A 17,146-nucleotide genomic window follows, 5' to 3' on the forward strand; every position below is an offset into this window, starting at 1 on the left:
TTGGATGCCTTCGCTGTTGACTACTGTCCCCTTCTCATGACTAATGTTGCACACTTAACAAGGCCATATGCTATGCCTACATCCTTGCTGAAGGGTCTTACTGTCTGTATTAAGGAATCTATCTCTTTTTCATTCCTACTAAAAAGGTTCAGGTCGACCATGTAGAGCAAATGCTTAATTTTTCCCTTACTATTTCTGAACGGATACTCTGCTTTTGCCTTCCTTAATGCTAAACTGAGGGGGATCAAACATAAGACAAATATTAAAGAGGACAACAAGTCCCCCTGGAAAATTCCTCTCTTGATGTTAACTTTCCCTAAGAGTGTATCACCTGAGATCTACTTTCCATTTCTTCATGCTATAGCTAATTAATTCTCACATGTTGTCTGCTATACTGAATCTACTCAAACATTCACTTATCCTTGAGTATGGCGTCATGTCATAGGCTTTCCAATAATCTATCCAAGTTATTGTTAGATTTTTCTTTCTAGCTTTTACTTCATTTAGAACTGCTTTGTCTATGTATAATAGATCATGTGTTCCTCTAGCCTTCTTCCTGCAACCTTTCTGGTTGTCAAGGTGCTCATAAATGCTTTTTGAAAGTATTCCTATTAACAGCTTCCACATTAATGATAAGCAAGTGATTGGTCTATAGCTGCTAGCTGTAGTACCCTTGCTCTTTCGTAATGAGTATTGTCCTCGCTCTAGTCATCCAATCTGCTATTATTCCTCCATTAAGACAATCCTGAGGTTGTTCCTTCAACCTCCCATGTTGACTACTAAATTTCTTTACCCAGTACCCTTGAACAAAATCTGGTCGTAAGCCCTTCCAATTCGGCATTTTTCCTACCACTTAACTCATTAATGAACGAGTTAGTCTTAGATCTGGCTGCTTCTCACTCGCTATTTCTCTCCTCACTTTCTTTAACCATACTGCATCATTATGATTGACTGGCTTATCCCAAAAATTATTATTATTATTATATGCTTGACTTTTGCTTTGTATTTGTACAAGTTGATTCCAAGTCTCACCCAGAGACCTCAAGAGATAACAATTTAGAAGTTAAAATTGCTGTTATGCCTAGGGTGTCATATATTTGGTTTTGCACATAGTATTGTTCTAGAGAATGCTTAAGAAAACATAAGGAAATTATGAGTTTCTTTTAAAATTTGAGATTACATAGACAGTATTTTACGTAGGATATAGGCAGTTCCCATGAGCACTATCTTTTGAATTTCTGCCATTTTGGGGTTTCCTGGTATCTGAGCCAGGTATGAATCAATCCCTTTTGCTATCATTCCTAGGGAACTTATGACAACAGGTATTGTTTTAGTCTTCAGGTTCCACATTTTGCCAATTTCTATTTCAAGATCTTTATACTTGCTCAGCTTTTGGTAGATCTTGACAGATACGTTAATGTCGATTGGGACAGTCATATCAATGAGGAGGCATGATTTTTGTCTGAAGTCTTTCAGTATAATGTCTGGTCTATTCGCATCTATCTTTCTGTCAGTTTGAACGATGAAGTTTCAGAGGAGTGAGTTGAAATCATTTTCAAGCATCAGAGGTGGTTTGTGTTCCCACCAGTTTTTATCATGGGGCAGGTCCAGGTTCTTGTAAATTACTCAGTCAATGTACTGAGCTGCTCTCTCATGCCTGTTGAGATACTCTGTAGACACAAGAAGACTGCACATGGAGACAACATGATCAATGGTTTCATTTTGTTGTTTACATACACATGTTGGGCTATTGCCGTTCTTTAATAAGTTTACTTGGTAGCTCTGTGTAGGTAGGCATTGATCTTGGGCTGCTATGATAAACCCCTCTGTTTCTGATTTTAAACCAGAAGACACTAACCATTGATGGGTAAAGGCTTTGTCAACATCAGCATTATTATCTCTTTTTGGGGTATTTGCCACTGAGTGGTTTTTCTTGCCATTTATCATTAAGAATATCTAAGGCAGCAGTTTTAGCAGGGTTTTCACACTCTTAGCTTTTTCTGTGCTTGTTTCCAGTAGTCTAATTTTGGGATTTGTTGTATTTGGAATTCACTTAGATATGCCTTTGCCTGTTTTGTTACTGAGTATTATGCTTTCTTGTTTTCGTGCTTTAAGACAAGTTTTAACATCCAGTCATCAGAGTTTTTCAGGTAGGTGTTTAGGCCAATTGTAGCAATCTTCATTGTTAATTCCAGTTGTTAAAGTCTACAGCTACCTTCTTTCCTTGGCAGGTGAAGTCGTTCTATATCTGCCTTAGGGTGGTGTATTCTATGCATTGTCAGCAATTTTTGCATTTTTCTGTCAAGATTACATATTTCAGTAATTGACCAGTTAATGATATTGAAACTATAAATCACGACCGGTATGGCCAAAGAATTGATCGCTTCGATCTTGTTTCTTGCATTCAGCCCTGTCTTGAGTATTACCATTACCCTGTGATAACATTTTCTTTTGATCCTTTCCCTCATCATTGAATGTTTGATTCCATCACCTTCAAATACCCCCAGGTATTTGTAGCTCTCTGCTGGTTCTAATTCCTTTATGACATTCTGCTGGTCAAGATTAACATTGAATGTTTCTGTCATTTTTCCTTTGATGAAGGTGGCTTTTGCACATTTATCGAGGCCAAATTGCATACTGATGTCATCACGGAATTGTTTAACAATCGCTAGTAAGCCCTGTAGTTGTTGGTCATTTTTTGCAAAGAGCTTTAAATCATCCATGTAAAAGAGATGATTTATATTTTTATTAAACATTTTATAACAGTATTGTATATCACTGAGCAATTTCGAGAGGGGTATTAAGGCTAGACAAAAGAGGAGTAGTGATAGAGAGTCACCCTGGAAAATGCCACATGAAATTCTTACATCTCCAGCATTTAGAGATTCATGGTCACTGTTCAAAGTCAGTGTGGTTCTCCATGATCTCATACTTACAGACAAATTTCGCAGAGTAGGTGCTATTTTATACATTTCCAGACATTTCTTAATCCATCTATGTTGTAGACTATCAAAAGTTTTTTTATAGTCTATCCAAATTTTGTATCGTTTGGGACAATCTTTCAAGATCATCTTATTGATGAGTAACTGATCTTTACAATCATAGGACCCACGTTTATATCCTTTTTGCTCATTAAGGAATATGCCACTTTCTATTAAGGTATATTCAGTCAAGACAGATGTTAGTATTTTATACATTATTGTTAAGCAGGTTATGGGTCTATAATTTTTTGGTTCATTTGATTCTTCATTTATTTTGGAAGTAGGAATATAACGCCATTAACTAACCCAGAGGAAATCATACTAGGTTGTTGCAAAACATTTTGTTAGCAGTTTATGACTCTCTGGAAAGGCATTCAACCAGAAGTTAGGAATTTTATCTTTTCCCGGAGACTTCCATTTGCTTGACCTCCTTAGAGCAGATCTTACATCCTCTACCTTGATGCCCTTCCAATTTTGCTCTTCTAAGGAGCCTAAGTCAATAGATATTCTATCAATCTAAAGGGCCTTTTCATTGTGTTTTTTCTTCTGCCTAAATTTTATTTCAAAATTCCTGCACTTCTTATTATGGGACAGACTTTAGTGTAACTGGTGTTTTCCCTATCCTCCTGTAAATATTTTTTGGGGTTATTTTTGAACATGCTGTCCTTGAAGAATCTAACACGCTTTTCATACTGTGCTATGCGAGCACATATCTTTTGCTTGATAGTTTCTATGATGGTATCGATGTCAAGTATGGTTTTCATATTATATTTTTTCTTTAGTTTTCGGATTTATGTTAGTTTGATAGTCTTGTCAAACTTAAGGTTTTTTTAAACATTCTTTGTCAGACCTGAGTAGCTGAATTTGGTGTTGAACACGCTCTTGCCAAGTAGGCTTTTTGTGGAAATGTTATTGTTTTCTAATCTTTTTATCACATAGAATTATTTGAGATCTTCGCGGATGCATAATACAGGTTGTTGAGATCTGTAATATCAACATCATTAGCTGAAATGATATCCCTAAGAGTAAGGTGGATTTTACCAATTATTTTCAGGTTTTGGTTAGAGTTGCGAATTTTGGGGAGAGTGTCATGTTCATTCATACTGGTTTCGTTAATTTTCATCAATTCAATCATGATTTGATTATTTAGATCATCTAGTTCGGTTGGGTCAATTTCTGTGTGACTTTCTTCATCTATTTGATTTTAATCTACCTTGGTGTTTATGGTTGGTTCAGAGAGTGTTTCACTTTGCTTATCAGTCACATTGACTCTTTCTATCATTACTACATTTTCATCAGACTTGTGTTGGTCTATAATTATTCCTCAGTAGTATCTTCTTTAGCTGCAACTTCTTTCCCTTTATCCCTTACTGATTATTTAATTTGGTCAACCTCTAATTCAGTTAGTAATTTCTTTTTGATAATGTTTCTTCTGACGTTGGCAAGTTTGTTACTGTCTATGTAGGATCTTACTTCAAGGTGCTTAATATTAGATTTATTTGTGGGGGAATACATGGCATGATAGAAGGCCTTAAGAACTTCTTTATTATCTCCCCTAGACCATTTTTCTTTCTTTTTTTTCTTTTTTTTTTTTTTTGGTTATTTGATGACAAGCGTGGATGGCCTGTATTGGAATATTCCGGCTGTGGAGTACTTCCAGCTCCTGTGTTTCTGGAATATTTGCACCAGTAGCTGATTTTTCCTCATGGTTCCTCATTGGCATGCGCGGCCCTTGTTGACCTGGGTCACAGATGACCCGGTTTGTATTTTGCTTTGTTATCACTGAGTCATTACGAGTTTATGACGTAGATATTAGGGGACGGATCTGTCTGTTTAGGATAAATTTTTTAAGACAAAACCGCCTCAGAGTTTTCTGAATGAAAACATTGCTCGTAACGTAGCTTCTTAAGGCTAACAGATCTGTATTCGTCATTATTTTTGGTCCAGATGGATTATATGTAATCTGAACCTTTCCCCCCTTATTATTATTTTTTTTTACGGAATCCCACGTTTTAGGCTATGGAGATTCCGATTCTGAAAAAAAAATTTTCAAAAATCTCAATTTCAAAATTTCGATCCCCCCACCCCCGGTTTTTATATAGATCCACAGGGTAAACCTAACCCTAACTCAAACCCTAACTCAAACCCTAACCCTAACCCTAACCTTGACCGTACCCATGACCCTAACCCTAACCCTAACCCTAACCCTGACCCTAACCCTAACCCTAAACCTAAACCTAACCCTAACACTAGTTTTGTGAGATTTGGCTGTTATTTCTAGCATGTAAATAGCCTGCTTGGTGGGGGTGGGGAATTGAAATTTTTCAAACAATTTTTTTTCAGAATCGGAATCTCCATAGCCTAAAACGTGGGATTCCGTAAAAAAAATTAATAAATAAGGGGGGGAAAGGTTCAGATTACATATAGTCCGTCTCCGCCTTATTTTTTTGCTGACAGATTTATCTCCGGGCATAGTTTTTCATGGTGCTTTTAAACTTATGACTTGTTCACTCTATATTAGTTCGAAGAATAAAAATAAAACATTTTACTTTGGGGGGCTTCGTTTGTGACACGTGCTTTCATATGCGTGTATGTGTGTCCTGTAAATTTCACGCAGTTGTGTAAACATTAGGATGTACGTGTAGTTCTATGAGTATTAAAATGTATATATGATTGTGTGTAGACATTTGAGTGTATGCGTAATTAATCAATTTACGTACTTACTGCTTTGTTCCACTTATATTCTCTCCGATGTTGATTTCGCATGTGTCTTTCGCGCATGTTTCACTGGGGCATCGTGCATAGGAGAAACTGTGCTTTGTATGGCAGTAAAATTTCGTTTTTGTGATTATTTTCGTTCAAAGGCCGTTTCCTTCAAGTCTTCCACAGGTTCCTTCATCCCATTCCACTGATGTTATTAGATTAGACTTGTTTTTGTATGGGGAGCCCAGTGTAGCACATCCATATTGTAATTCAGCGCGGAGCTCTCTATTATTATTATTATTATTTATTTATTTATTTATCTATTTATTTGTTATATCTTTCTCCGTTTTCTCCCTCTGTTTAGACGAACTTTCCTACCTTTTCGGACAAAACCTTTTGTAACCTTCGTCCTGTCTTTGTCCTTACATGTTTTTAATTGATATTAGCCCTTGTGGCCAATAAAACGAATGAATTATTATTATTATTATTATTATTATTATTATTATTATTATTAAATATTATCATCATCATCATCATTTGATTAAAAATCTCAGCTTCTTTTGCTGTGTATAATGGAAAGTGTCAGCCTTCCACAGCCAGCAGACTAAGGTGACACTTGTTAACTGATCATGCTTCAAGAACCCTGCAGAAAACTCTCTCAGTTACAGGCAATGATGATTTTTGTAGGTGTTCTTTCTTTACATTTGTACCATTCTTGTTGAGCCATGCTGGTAGTTGGGTACTGATGCTTCCAAGCGCACCAATTACTACTGGTATCACGTCCACTCCATTGCCAACAACCTGCGTACTTCCCACTTTAAATCATCATAATCGTTCAGTTTTCCAGCCATCTTTTCCTTTGATCCTGTTGTCACCAGAACATGCTATGTCGATTATCGTGCAAGTTTTTTTTTTCTTTTTATTCCCCACAACAATGTCAGGTTTCTGATGTCTGATCACACTGAATTATTATTATTATTATTATTATTATTATTATTATTACTATTATTATTATTATTCAGTAGTTTTATTTTTATAACGTGCTTTCACTTCACTACCGAGCGCAGCTCTGTGCGCCTTGGGTATGTGCTGTGGTTTGCTGTGGTGCTCTTATGTTTACTGTACTGAAAGTGTTTTGCGTAGAATGTGTGCAGTACCCAGTAGTGCAATTTTCTGTATGTTATATATATTTGTAAGTCCTGGTGTTTTTGTTATGTATTTGTCTGAATATTTTTTTATTATACCTAAGGCACCTACTATGATAGGAATTGTTTCTGTTTTTAGATTCCACATTCGAGTTATCTCTATTTTCAGGTCTTTGTATTTTGAAAGTTTTTCCATTTCTTTTAGAGAAACGTTGTCATCTGCTGGTATTGAAACATCAATTAGAAGGCATTTTTTTCCTTCATGATCTTTGACAACTATATCTGGTCTATTTGCCTTAATTTCTCTATCTGTGTGTATTGGCATATCCCAGAGTATGGTTGCTTTCTGGTTTTCTGTGACCTTTTCTGGCGTGTGTTTATACCATCTTTTTTCTGTTGCTATTCCATAATGTTGGCATAGCTTCCAGTGTATATAGGTCCCAGCTCTGTCGTGTCTGTGAATATATTCCTTCTTAGCCAGGACTGGGCAGCCAGAGATAATATGATTTATTGTTTCTTGTCGATCTCCACATATTCTACAGTTACTTGTTATATTTCTTTTCATTATGTGTTTTTGGTAATTTCTGGTGGGGAGGCTTTGGTCTTGTGCAGCAATTAAAAATCCTTCAGTCTCTGCTTTGAGTCCTGAGCTTCTCAGCCATTGCTGGGATTTTTCTCTGTCTTTATTATTATTATTATTATTGTTATTATTATTATCATTATTATTATTATTAAGGCGACGAGCTGGCAAAATCATTACCGCACCAGGCAAAATCATTACCGCACCAGGCAAAATGCTTAGCAACATTTCGTCCATCTTAACGTCCTGAGTTCAAATTCTGCTGAGGTTGACTTTGTATTTCATCCTTTCGGGGTCCATAAAATAGGTACCAGTTGAATGTTGGGTCGATGTAATCGACTTACCCTCTCCACCGAAACTGCTGGCCTTGTGCCAAAATTTGAAGCCGTCATTATTATTTTGATTATTAATATATTTGCTGCGGAATACGCCAGGCATGTTTTCGAACACACTGAGTAAGTCCTGTTAAAATTGTTGGTTTGACCCGTTTGGCACTGGGTTGGGGGTGGTTGTATATGTATGTAAAAGTTTTGTAGTAATCTGTTACTAAGAACACCAGGAACCTTTTACTGGTGATTTGTGTTGTTTTGCCCTGTAAGGGGCAATATCTTGCTTATCCCAACAAAAAAACTCTCGGTTGGCATTTACAAACAAAATCTATAGATTCTTTTGCACACCACAACTGATGCTTCGTAAGTTCAACTTTTCTCTCAAGGTACTGATACTCTGTCTAGTATGCACACTGACATTACGCATCCATCAGAGCATACTGGCTTCATTCCTTGCAAGCCTACGCATGTCCTCAGCAGTCACAGCCCATGTTTCACTGCCATGAAGCATGGCTGTTCGTACACATGCGTCATACAGTCTGCCTTTTACTCTGAGTGAGAGTCCCCTTGTCACTAGCAGATGTAAGAGCTCTCTGAACTTTGCCCAGGCTATTCTTATTCAAGCAGCTACACTTTCAGCGCACCCTCCCCCACTACTAACTTGGTCACCTAGATAGCGGAAGCTATCAACTACGTCTAGTTTTTCTCCCTGGAATGTGCCAGAAGTTGTTTTCTGCACATTTACAGTGTTTATAGCTCCTGAACATCTGCTACATACAAAAACTAACTTCCTAATTAACCTGCCTTTGATATTGCTGCACCTCTTATGTGTCCATAGCTTGCACTGAGAGCATCTTATAGAGTTTCTACCCACGCCTTTTCTACAGATCGAGCAGCGCTATCTACCTGAAGGGGTTTGTGTGTTGTCTACCTTCCTACCTATTAGGACTTTGGTTTTTGCTAGGTTGACTCTAAGGCCCTTTGATTCTAGTCCTTGCTTCCACACCTGAAACTTCTCCTCTAGTTCTGATAGTGACTCAGCAATTAGTGCAAGGTCATCAACATAGAGGAGCTCCCAGGGGCATCCTCTCTTGAATTCCTCTGTTATCGCCTGGAGGACTATGATAAATAGGAAGGGGCTGAGGACTGAACCTTGATGGACCCCTACCTCTACCCGGAATTCTTCACTGTACTCGTTGCCAACCCTCACCTTACTGATAGCGTCTCTGTACATGGCTCGCACAGCTCTCACTAACCATTCTTCTATCACTAGTTTCCTCATTGACCACCAGATAAGGGATCGGGGAACCCTGTCAAAGGCTTCCTCCATGTCGCCAGGTACAGAGGTTTATCCTTGGCTAGGTATTTCTCCTGAAGTTGTCTTACCAGAAATATAGCATCAGTGGTGCTTTTCCCAGGCACAAACCCAAACTGCATCTCATCTAAAATCACCCGCTCCCTGAGTAGTTGGGCTATGACCCTCTCCGTGACTTTCATTACCTGATCTAACAACTTGATACCCCTGTAATTATTTGTATCTAAAGCGTCACCTTTACCTTTGTAGCAGTTGACTATGCTGCTGCTACACCAGTCATTGGGTATGACTCCTTCGTGTATCAGCTGGTTCGTAATACGGATGACTAGGCTATAGTCGACACTGCCAGATATTTTGAGCATTTCTGCAGTGATTCCTGATGGGCCGGGGGCCTTCCCTGTCTTCATACTCTTAATTGCTTTATCTACCATGGTACTGTCAACTCGGATAGCTGGTCCCTCAGTTGGGTCGACATTGGGCAGACTCTCTTTCTCCCATTCATTCTTTTTATTAAGTAATCTTTCGTAGTGGCGTCTCCAAACCTCTTTCTTTGCAGCCTCGTTTAGTGCAAGCGTACCATCATCCATGCGAACACATTTCTCTCCCACGACATCACGATTCTCTCTCACACACTGTCTTGCAACACGAAATACCTCAGGTCTTTGGTCCTCATGGCGCAGAACACTGGCAAACTTTTTCTTATCTGCCTCCTCTCTGGCTAAATAAACCTGTCGCCTAGCTTCCCTTCCGGCAGATTGGTACAATTCCCTGCTACCGCCGTTCTTCCAGTCCTTCCAGGCCTGTTTCTTTTCCCTAATTGCCCTGTCAACAACATTGTTCCACCACCACGTTATTTTTGGTTGAGAGGGGACTCTGCACCATCCACAGATCTGGTCAGTAGCCCTCAGCAGGTTGTCCCGTAGAAACGTCCAGTTGTCTTCTACATTGTGTGAAGCTACATCCCCCTCTATTTCGTCAAAGGCTTCGAGTAATACGTCTCTAAATCTCTGTCCATTCGCAGGATCTTTGAGCTTCCAGACCCTTCTCCTCCAAGCTGGTCGTCTTCTAGGCAACCACTTAGCCCTGATCCTGAAGTCACTAACTACTAGTCTATGTTGTGGGGGTACATTCTTCGCCTGGGAAGGTTTTGGCATTTATAAGCAGCCATCTTTCCTTTTTCCTGGCGAGGATGTAGTCAATTTGGCTAGTGTGTCTGCCCGAACGGTAGGTGACTAGGTGACTGGCAGGCTTCCTGAAGTTAGTATTGCAGATCATAAGGTCATTTGCATCACAGAACTCCAGCAGCCTGGTTCCCTCCTCGTTGCGAGAACCAAAACCATAGCCTCCATTTATGCCATAGAAGCTCCCTGGATGTTGTCCAACCTGACCATTGAAGTCTCCAGCCACAAAGAGAAGGTCCCTGTCATTCGTCGACGAGGTAGTCTGCAGGAGGGAGTCATAAAATTGGTCTTTCTGTTTGTCGGGTAGCCCAGGCTGAGGGGCATAGGCTGAGATAATGGTTGCTAACCCATGGTGAAGGACTAATCTAATCTTAAGTATTCTATCGCATACACTAACTACCTCGATTACCTTATCCACTCATTTCTCTGCAAGAAGTATACCCACGCCCCCGACCCCGTCTGTGTTCCCTGCCCAGAAAATCTTGTACTTGTGTTCTTTGCCTGTGAGGAACCTAGCGGAACCACCTCTCCACCTTACTTCTTGGAGGCAGCAGATATCGACACGTCTCCGTTCAATCATCTCAACAATCTCACCAGACCTACCTTTCAGTGTGCCGACGTTAAGAGTGCCAACCCTGAGGTTGTGGGAGGTATGGGCCCGTGAGACCCTGGGGCGGGGAACAGCAGCGTCATGTACCTGAAAAGAAAGCTTGCACTTTGCAGAATTCATAAACAATCAGTAGCAATCATTTCAACCTGCATCTACTACACTATCGTATTTTGCACCAAATGATCGCTTCCTTACATAGGAGATAAACCCTAAATGGGGGTGGGGGGAATTGCGTGGGGTCTTTAGAAGTGTTCATGGGAGACAGTTAAGAACTTCCGGTACTGGTGTAGAGGATAGGGACTTCTGGTACTGGTGGTGGGGGTGGGAGGGCTGGTGCACCAAGGCCATTGCTGCAGAGGTATTTCGGTCGCACGCGCTATACAGAGGGGGGGGGGGGGTTATGCCAGCACGAGGGAGAATAGAGAGGTAGGTTTGGGGCTTTCTGTCGCATAGACACATAAAATATTGAATGGTATAGAATTTTGCGAAATAAGGGTTTTCGGCCAGCTAAAGTCTAAGACAGGATTATAGAGATAGGTGACTATGTGAGGAAATTAAAACTGAAAAACTTGAATAAATGAATGAGTGTGACGACATCGTTAGGGACTACTGAAAATGAATTTGAGCACTTAATAAGATATTACGAATCAGGGCAAAAATACACAGAAAAGTACAATACAGGCGAGAAAGACAGAACTTATCTGTACATGCTTCTATGGTCGTAATTAATTCGGCAGTGGTTCTATGAACGAATATATATATATATATATATATATATATATATATATATATATATATATATATATATATATATATATATATATATTTGAATTACGGAAAAATTTGGATAAGTACTGTTTTCACTTTGCTAAAGATTTTCTACTATTTGAAAATAATATGTATTCTTGTTTTTATACTATTCATTTGATTCTTTATAGATTATTTTAATAGATAACTTATTTAACACTATATTATTTAGAAGTTATAGTTTCATTTCAACATAATATTAGAACTTCGATTGGAATAGTGTTGATATATTTTCGATTATTTTTGATTAATATTATTTGATTAATTACTAATCTTTATAGTTTATAATATCGTTAAAGTTTTTTTTAAATCAAAACTTTGTATATATATATAAAGTTTAACCTTTTATTCTTAATAATTTTTTCTTTCCTAATTTTTTCATTCATAATTTTTTCCATTCATAATTTTTTCATTCATATTTTTTATTATTACGTTTGTAGAAATAAATAATCTTGTATTTTTCTATTATTCAATTGATCTTTAATCATAATTAAATAAACGTCTTTAGCTTTAAATAGTATAGCTTTAACTATTACACCGGTTAAATATGTACTAATTTTATCTTCATTATTATTTTAAACTTAAACTTCGTTCAACTTGTATTTAAAACAATGATAATTTAAAACAATGATAATTTAGGTAAGATGTTTTTTGTATATAATATACATGTTATTATTATGGATGAAGGGATGATTATTGAATGGTTATTATTTTGATATTATGATATTTTTTTAATAATTTTTCTATCTTTATATAATAAGTATTTCATATTAATTCATTTGGTACTTATTGTTGGTTGAGATATATATCTAATTATTGTTCTACTTACGATCTGACGAGTAGCTATATTTTTGAATAGAACTTATTTTCGATAATTTCAATTGATTTTAATCGATTTAAATTTCTTTTCTATTTGAAAATTGGTTATGAAACACGTGTAATCTTTTTATTATATTTATCTTATGATATTTACTTTACTTTATATTATACTCATTTATTGTGCTTTTAATTATTAATTTTTCTATATGTGATAGTGGATTTTCATCGATGAGTTCTTGAAAATTGGTTATTTTCCCTAAAACTATATATATATATATATATATATATATATATATATGCTTTATTTAAAAGCAGCAGAAATATAACAAAAGACTGTTACTCTGAGTTTCACGTTCTACCTCTGGTATTTGAGTACTCTTTTTTCCACCTTGTTGCACATTTTATGTGCTTACTCCGGTATATATATATATATATATGTGTGTGTGTGTGTGTGTGTGTGTGTGTGTGTGTGTGTGTGTGTGTGTGTGTGTGTGTGTGTGTGTGTGTGTGTGTGTGTGTGTGTGCGTGCGCGTGTGTGTATGCGTGTATGTGTCTAAGTATTGTCTATAATGTACATATATATATAATATATATGACATATTATACAATGTAAATCTATAATACAATGTATTATAGATTTATAATTCATCTATTATATAAGACCTATCATAGATTATTGGTTATCATAAACTATGTTAATATGTCTCTTCACATTAACAAGGATTAAAGCAAAAAGACACCCATCTAAATGGCATATATAGATTTTCATACAACAGGAATGAAAATGTATATAGCTTGATTTGTGTTTTGGCCAAAGTATCAAAATATGCCAGGGAGTTGACCGTCTTTCAGTGTGCAAGAAACACGACCGACATTGGAGATATGTGAAACATGGGGTGTGAAAATAAAATGGTATTTACAATAATCAATATTGACCTCAATATTTGCTTAGAATTTTATTAAAGCCCAACTGGTGGAAGACAAGATCATCTTCGGTGGAATTTGGACTCAGATCTTAAAAGGACGAGACCAAATATCACAAGGTGTTTTACCCAAGACACCACCAACTCTGCCAATTCACCTTCCAGGTGCCAATAATAGATAATGCTTGAACCAAATGAAGAAACATCGAAATCATTGAAAACTTAAATGTTGCTCGGTTGTTAAAGTCAGAAACAGCGACTCGGAAAAACATTTCTAAAGATTGTCAAATTTAATATAACTTTTGTTTGTTTTTTTCAGGAATAATAAATTTTTCACTAGCATTCTAGTTTCTGCAACTATCTACATGGAATGGTTAATGGGAAGGTCAGTAAATCTTCTTTATTTCTATTTTTCTTTTATACATTCAAGCTTAAAAACATACATGCACACATCCACACGCACATATACAATGAATCAATCAACACCAGGACTTGTTTTTAAAAACCTGGTACGTAAACACACCAACACCGGTTGTCAAGCAGCGGTGGGGATATACGTAGACACAAAGAATCAAGTACACACACACACACACATATATATATATATATATATATATATATATATATATATATATATATATATATATATATATATATATATATATATATATATATAAAGAACATTAATACTCATGATAATAATGCTAGTGGCCGCAAGCTTAAAACTGTATAGGCAAAATTAATAGATATATATAAGAATTATATATAACAAGGGCGCTATGAAGCACCAGCTTTGCTAAAAATAGGACTCAAAAATACTCCAAAGCCACAAAAATTAACACTAGATTTTCACAAGTATGGTTGGAAAAAAACTAAGTGAATAAGGATTACGTCTTACCTCTGCAAAACTGCAAGAAGGAATGCCAGTTAACCTGGTATCATGATTTCGAATTTAGTGTCAAAAGCACTTGATTCTCTTCATCCAAGTTTACTCATAACAAACCTCTATATCACTTCAACCAATGCCTATGTCCATTTCAGTGCCCAACCAGCATTCAACAAACGAACTAAGTTAATAAATATATAACGAATATTTCTGCCAGCTTGCCGCCTTTATATATATATATATATATATATATATATATATATATATATATATATATATATATTAATATATATCATATATACGTATGTGTGTGTATAATATATATATATATATATATACATGTGTGTGTGTGTGTATAATATATATGTGTTATGTATGTGTGTGTGTGTGTGTGTGTGTGTGTGTGTGTGTGTGTGTGTGTGTGTATAAAGAAAACAGAAACTGGAGAAGTACTGATTAACAACAATTGACTAACATCAATTATTATTTATTAATTCAATGCGAATAGACTGCATCCCATCTAACAGCCGTTTCTGCTTCCAATGTTATATGGTATTGCCATTGATATTCAAAATATGTAAAAATATTTATCATGTTTGGTAATAGATCGGTTGTTTCAAATCGGTTTTATTACCAAATATGATTAATAATTTTACATATTTTGAATATTGGAAGCAGAAACGGCTGTTAGATGGGATGCAGTCTATTTGCATTGAATTAATAAATAATAATTGATGTAAGTCAATTGTTGTTAAACAGTACTTCTCCATTTTCTGTTTTCTTTAAATTTTGATTCTTGATAAACCCAATTTTATCCTTGTCTTTACCTATAACTTATGAACATAGTATATTTGCATATGTATGTCCATGGTTAAATACAAGTAATATACCGGTAATGTAATGGATACTTCTATCCCTTAGACGGTTATTTTTAACCTCTAATTCAACTAGCCTGTATATATGTATAATATAAGCACCAGCATGGCCTCAGCCCCTGGCTGAAACCCGTGAAAGATAAAAGATATAATATATATAATGTTCAGGTGCAATAAACACTGTAAACAAACAGGAAACAACTTCTGTCTCATTCCAGGGAGAAAAACTAGACGTAGTTGATAGCTTCCGCTATCTAGGTGACCAAGTTAGTAGTGGGGGTGGGTGCGCTGAAAGTGTAGCTGCTAGAATAAGAATAGCCTGGGCAAAGTTCAGAGAGCTCTTACCTCTGCTGGCGACAAAGGGACTCTCACTCAGAGTAAAAGGCAGACTGTATGACGCATGTGTACGAACAGCCATGCTACATGGCAGTGAAACATGGGCTGTGACTGCTGAAGACATGCGTAAGCTCGCAAGGAATGAAACCAGTATGCTCCGCTAGATGTGTAATGTCAGTGTGCATACCCGACAGAGTGTAGGTATCTTGAGAGAAAAGCTGAACATAAGAAGCATCAGTCGTGGTATGCAAGAGAGGCGATTGCGCTGGTATGGACATGTGGTGAGAATGGACGATGATAGCTGCGTGAAAAAGTGCCACACCCTAACAGTTGAGGGAACCCGTGGAAGAGGTAGGCCCAGGAAGACCTGGGCTGAGGTGGTGAGGCAAAACCTTCGGACACTGGGCCTCACCGAGGCGATGACTTCTGACCGAGACCTTTGGAAATGTGCTGTGCGTGAGAAGACCCGGCAAGCCAAGTGAGACCTAAATCCAATGTTCTGCCAGGGGTGTAGCCAGCCCACTTATGCGTACCTTTCCTACATTGGACACTAAACTCCGCTTGCGAAGACTTGTTGAGGCAAGTGAAATCGAACTAAATTCGACGATTGGCACCCGTGCCAACGTCGTCTCCTTCATTGGACACGAAACTCAGCTTGCGAAGACTTGTTGGGGCAAGCGAATAGCGAAATCGGGATAGCACCTGTGCCCAGCGTCGCCTTTCTGGCACTTGTGCCCGTGACACGTGTAAGGATTTTCGAGCGAGATCGTTGCCAGTGCCCCTGGACTGGCTCTTGTGCGGGTGGCACATAAAATACACCATTTTGAGCGTGGCCGTTGCCAGAACCGTCTAACTGGCCTTCGTAGGATTTTCGAGCGAGATCGTTGCCAGTGCCCTTGGACTGGCTCTTGTGCGGATGGCACATAAAATACACCATTTTGAGCGTGGCCGTTGCCAGTACCGCCTGACTGGCCTTCGTGCGGGTGACACGTAAAAGCACCCACTACACTCTCTGATTGGAGGCTGGTGTTGCCATCCGGTTTCACCAGTCCTCAGTCAAATCGTCCAACCCATGCTAGCATGGAAAGCGGACGTTAAACGATGATGATAATGATGATGATGATGATGATACACACACACACTCTGAACCGCAAAAAGAAATGCGTAACATGTGTGACTGTTAAATATGTCTTAATTTCATTATGTCAGAGATAAATTTTAATAAATCTAAAAACGTCAATTTCTTGAATGCATTTTGAACACAGTCTATGGGTCGTTGTCCTGTGTTCTGGTAGTGGGCGGATCAAGCACATCGAGATTGTAGTGTGTGACATGTTCAATACTCTTTATGCCCTCCCTGTGTGTTCAAAACGGTCATACACCGTCGATACATGGAGTGCATGAGGCGGTTCACAAAAGCCATTAGCAACTGTGCCCTCACCTTGAGGAAAGCTACCACCAGTTCCACACGAGTTGTCGACCTTGGAACCACCTGATTCAGCCGTCTCTCGGTTTTATCCCACAGGTGTTCAAATGGGTTCAAATCCGAGCTAAGAGCTGGGCACGACATGGCTCTGAATTTGTGTTGACGCAGGAAGTCCCTCTGCCTGTACCAACATTTTGGAATACATGGGGCCCACTTCTCTGATTCAGGCC

At 37.8% G+C, this 17,146-nt stretch overlaps 1 protein-coding gene across 4 annotated transcripts in view; it reads left to right on the top strand.

Moving 5' to 3' along the window:
- Positions 1 to 17,146, top strand: part of LOC106875505 (D-amino-acid oxidase) — a 154,274-nt gene that overhangs the window by 47,307 nt on the left and 89,821 nt on the right. For all 4 annotated transcript variants that reach the window (XM_089358633.1, XM_089358632.1, XM_089358635.1 and 1 more), the window contains exon 5: positions 13,713 to 13,778. In XM_089358633.1, coding sequence (XP_089214759.1) covers positions 13,713 to 13,778 — 66 coding nt within the window. The remainder of the gene's footprint in view (positions 1 to 13,712; positions 13,779 to 17,146) is intronic.

This window comes from Octopus bimaculoides, chromosome 10 (assembly GCF_046866305.1).
Source record: "Octopus bimaculoides isolate indiv1 chromosome 10, ASM4686630v1, whole genome shotgun sequence".
In the NCBI taxonomy this organism is placed as follows: domain Eukaryota; kingdom Metazoa; phylum Mollusca; class Cephalopoda; order Octopoda; family Octopodidae; genus Octopus; species Octopus bimaculoides.